The sequence below is a fragment of the Eurypyga helias genome, unplaced genomic scaffold (genome assembly GCF_000690775.1).
Source record: "Eurypyga helias isolate BGI_N326 unplaced genomic scaffold, ASM69077v1 scaffold1005, whole genome shotgun sequence".
Classification (NCBI taxonomy): domain Eukaryota; kingdom Metazoa; phylum Chordata; class Aves; order Eurypygiformes; family Eurypygidae; genus Eurypyga; species Eurypyga helias.
In genome coordinates, this window is record NW_010253203.1 from 5987 (window position 1) to 10608 (window position 4622).

Consider the following 4622-nt stretch of genomic DNA (forward strand, 5'->3'; position numbering starts at 1 on the left):
ACCCAGGGCCCCCCGTCCTGTGGGGGCTCAGGAAGCCTCTGCCCTGGGGACCCTCCCCTTGGCCTCCCTCCTGATGGGGTTTGTGCCTTTTCTGTATCAGCCTCTTGTGGTTGGCAGGAGCTTTGTCAGCACTTGCCATGACCTGAAACTGGTCACACCAGCACCGAGATGTTCAGTTCTCTGAAAACGAGTTGCTGCAGTGTGGCTTGGCAGAGAGAAAATTCTCTGCTCGAATTCATAACCTGACATGTCATTTCTTGTACAGACATTTTATCTTCTTTTCTGCTTTCTAAAAGCCCTGTTTTAGTCTGTGCTACCCCAAGTTATTTGTAAAGATTGCCCCAACACTTTGGGAATAGGGTTGTCCATGCAAAATGGACAAAGGGCTTCATAAGCCTGTCCCTGTAAAAAGTGGGACCCCCTTGGGGAAGAGGTCTCACCCCCATGAACACAGCAGCACCCTGCAGTCAGCAGGACCCTTCCATGACCCCTACTTCAGGTGCTCGGTGGGCAACCCTGCAGTCCTGGGCTCCACAGGGTGGCTTTGCAAATGGGAAGCTGGACACACTGGGCCACAAGCATCTTGGCCAGACAGAGGCTGGACCCCCAGGCAGGAACAGGCACTGCAGGCAGCGATGCTCCTCTGACCCATGGCGTGTGCAATGCTGCTTGCTACTAGCGGGGGCGTCCCCAGGCTCTCGGCGACGATACCCCTTTTTAATCCAGTTTAGACTAGGGGAAATAATAAAATACAAGATGAGCAGGCTGTGTGGGAGATCCTCCAGACCTCTGGCTGCTGAAGAGCACCGTTTCCTACCCATACACACAAAGCCTCACCCATGAGCCCTTCGCAGTGAAGGGGAGGGCAATGTCCATCCCCAGTCCTCATGCCTCCCAGCCTTGCCTGCTCCCCATTGGCACCCACACGCCCCCCTTGACTCACCCATGGTGCAGGCTGGGGGAGGCAGATTTGGGGTGAGGGCAGTGGGGAGCCGCGTGCCCTGCAGCAGCGGCACAGGGGCTGCAAGCAAGCTGCAGCGGGGAGCGCGTGGGTGTGTGCAGGCAGGGCTGTATATCCAGTCTGGTGAAGGGTGTGCCTGCTCACACGCCGGGGAGCCGAGCCGGGAGCAGGAGCCCTGAGACATCCTCATCCAGGGAACGTATGGCAAGGAGGGGTTTGGGAGATTAACCCCAGCACGAGACGCATTCGCTGTCGCCTTGTGTTGTGCACGGTCAGGTGAAGTGCAGCCCCCTCTCCCCCCCAGCCCCACAGTCTGCTTGCAGCCATGCTTCACTCTCCACTGAAAACAGCGTTGGCGTATGAGTGTTTCCAAGACCAGGCCAGCTCCACTCTGGCTCTGCCCTCGGACCACAAGCTGAAAACTAAGGGCACGGGAAAACAGCGGGTCCAAGAGCAAGTGATGATGACGGTGAAGCGGCAGAAGCAAAAGTCGTCGGTGTCGTCGAGTGTGGGCCATTCCAACCGAGGTAAAATCCCACCATGCTCAGGGCAGCAAGGGGGTCCCCTCTGGGGACAGAGGAGATGCTATGGGGTGTTTTGTGGGTTTTTTTTTGTGGGAGACAGACCGGTTTGCATCTCATGGGTTACCCTGGGCAGGGGATGCTGAGGTCTCTTGCACTGGATGGAAGAGTTCAGACCAGATACTGAGCTGGATGCATCGACTCCCTCCCCAGTGGAGCTGATGTGTGAGTGCTGCACTGCTTCACATCCCTGCGGCACTGGGATGTTTCAGTGTGGTCCTGTAAACCATTTGTTCCCTGGCACTAAAGCTGGAACAGCTGCCTTACCTTTGCAAATCCTCCTCTCTTCCCCACAGCTGAAATCCTGCACCGGACCTATCCCCTCCTGTGCCAGCCAAAGCTAACGCCACTGCTCTTCCCCTGGCCACAGGGACGGGAGCTGGGGCTCAGGGGTGGCAGGTGGAGAGCAGGCAGCTCTGCCTGCACACAGGACATAAGCTGAGCTTGGGATTCACCTCGGAAGCTCCCGACATGTCTCCCATTTGCAGACTGAGAGGTGTGGGAGCCTCTGGGACACCTCAGTGTGAGTGGTAGGAAGGAGATGAGTTAGGAGGAGACATGTCCTTACCGCAGCGGCTTGCATTGGTTCAGTGGGGGTGCTTTACAGCCCCCTCCATTTTGCAGATGGGTAGAAAGGAGTGTAGGGGTGTGGGAAGACAGTCTACCTCCATGCACTGAGTCTGAGCCATAGAAAGCAAGCAATCAGCTGAGTCCTGGAGACAGGTTTCCTACCTTCCTCTTCGGGTCAAGTCTTGGAAAATGGTGTTTTTGCCATTCTTGCTTCTGGAGAAAGCTGATTTGGAGGTAAACCCCACCTATCCCCAGCCAGGAGCTGCAAACCCAGAGGGTTGCAACAGCCACAGTGCAAACCCTCCTGGCTCTCGGAGGTGCGTTCTCCAGCAGCTGCAGTGAGATCACTGCCGTGGCTGCATTCACCGGGAAGAGGAAAGCCCAAGGCTTTGGGGATGAGAGGAGTGCCAGGGCTGGGACTGAACCATTCAGCTGCATCTGGAGTGAGCTGCACATAGAGGGTGTTTGCTGGAAAGCTGGGTGAGCTGGGCCAGTCTCTGCCACCTCTTCTGGGGACTGTGGCTTCCCTGGCAGCCTTTCCAAGCTGTACTGTGCAGCTGAATCAGCACTGGTGAGGCGTCATGGCCCAGACACATGTTTTGGGCTGGATTACCTGGAGAAGCCAGGTGGCACTAGGCTGCTGGCTGAGGAGTGGAGGTGGTGCCATCAGGAACCAGCCTGGCTGTGTGCAGCTCAGTCGCTGTGATGGAGGGAATCGAGCAGCTCTGCGGTGGATGCTTGTGTGCAGTGACTGTGATGGCAGCACCAGGAAGAAATCTCTGCTTTCTCTGCTTTTGTGTGTTTATGGTCTCACTTCAAGGGTGGGTGAGGGATGGGGCATGGAGACCTTTCTTCTGCCAACAAAATGTAAGATGCAAATCTCATCCTACCTCAGGAGGGTTTATTGCTTAAAGTGTTACAGTGCCAGACCTGACAAAACAAAACACAAACCAGGATGAGATGAGAGGCTCTGGTTGGCTATTGGGGCACTGCCAGCCTCCGTCTCTGCGCGACAGGCTGAAGGTAAACTCCTCCTCCAGACACCTTTGGAAGTGTCTGGGAATGGGAATTGCGTGGAAACGTGCAGCTCTAGTTTCTGTGTCCAGGGAAGCTGAGTCACCTCCAGCTCCCAGGAGCTGCCTCCAAACACGGGGCCAAGGCCATCCCATTCCCACCGCGGGAAGATTGGCCAGCACAAAGGTCCTGGTGGCTGATTCACCCCAGCGGCTGCTCTCGGTGCATTTCTGGACAGAAGGGCAAGAAGTTGCCATTAATTCCTGGGGTTTTCTCCTGGGTTGAGGCCTGAGAGTGTCAGGCTAAACTTTCAAGTATTGACTTTTACTGCTGTTGGTCCAAAAGTTAGCTGAGCAGACCTAGTGAGAAGCATTAATGTTGCCTTCAAACAGGCTACATGGGTCTCAGGCGCGGATGTCTGCCTGTTCAAAAGCTCACCCAACATCAGCGACCTGCACACCCCACCCCGATTTCTCAGAGATGCTCTTCAAAGCCAGCACAAGCTGGGGAACTCACAAAGCCCCTTGATAAATGTTCAAGTGCTTTGTTTCCTCTGCATCCATGCACTTTCCGGCGTGTGTCTGGTTGGGCATTGGTCTGTTGCTGAATTTTGATCTGTGATTTGAGCAGGAGATGAAGCTTGGTGCAGAGCTTCCCCCATCTTCAGGAGCCCAAGTGCATGTCTATGTAGGATGGGGAGCATGGACATGGACCCTCTTGCATGTAGCAGGGATTGGAGTTGTATCCCATAACTGGAGTTTCTGTAGAGGGTCAGCAAACATTCTCTCAATGTCCTGCTAATTGATGGATACATAAAATTAGTTGATTATTTGGAGTTCAGCAGATCAAGGCATTGTGACCACTCTGAAGATCTGGCGTCACCCAATATGTGTACAAGCCACATCAGGACAAGGTGATCCCTCTAGGCTCAAAACGGTGTGCACTGGGGTAGGGTGGTAAGCAGAAACCAGCTGTGTGCAGCATAATCCTTCACCCACAGTGGGGCCTTTTCTCAGCACAGCAGCGATGGGTGTTTCCAAGGATGGCTGCAGAGTTTTGGGTCTGTGGATTGTGCTATCCTTAGGTTTGGGGTCCGTGGGATCTGCCCTAGGGCCTATCTGCTCTTCTCCCCATGGGAATACCTAACTGGATGGCTCCCTCTAAATTTGCGAGTAATGCAAATTTCCAGGGAAAATGAATTTCAGTGATATGGCAGAAGAAAAGGCCAAGCCAAGCTGAACCAGCTCCTCATAGCCAACAGCACTAGTCTGCAAAGTCCTCTGGCTAAAGAAAAGTCTTGCCAGTGACTCATCACTGGCTGGCAGGGTGTAGCAGGGAGCAAATATCTAAGGAAACCCAACTGAGGAGTGTCGTATCCAACTCTCCAGGGAAGTGACTGTGCCCCTGTACCCAGCACTGGTGAGGCCGCACCTCACCAGTGTTCTGTGTTCAGTTTTGGGCCCCTCACTCCCAGAAGGACACAGAGATGCTGGAGC

General features: G+C 54.6%; 1 protein-coding gene across 1 annotated transcript in view; it reads left to right on the forward strand.

Annotated features, from left to right (window-relative positions):
* The first annotated feature begins 1286 nt into the window (after positions 1-1286).
* The window catches only part of PKP1 (plakophilin 1), a 42993-nt gene continuing 39657 nt past the window's right edge, over positions 1287-4622 (forward strand). The window contains exon 1 of the mRNA XM_010152574.1: positions 1287-1488. Within this exon, the coding sequence (XP_010150876.1) occupies positions 1287-1488 (202 nt within the window). The remainder of the gene's footprint in view (positions 1489-4622) is intronic.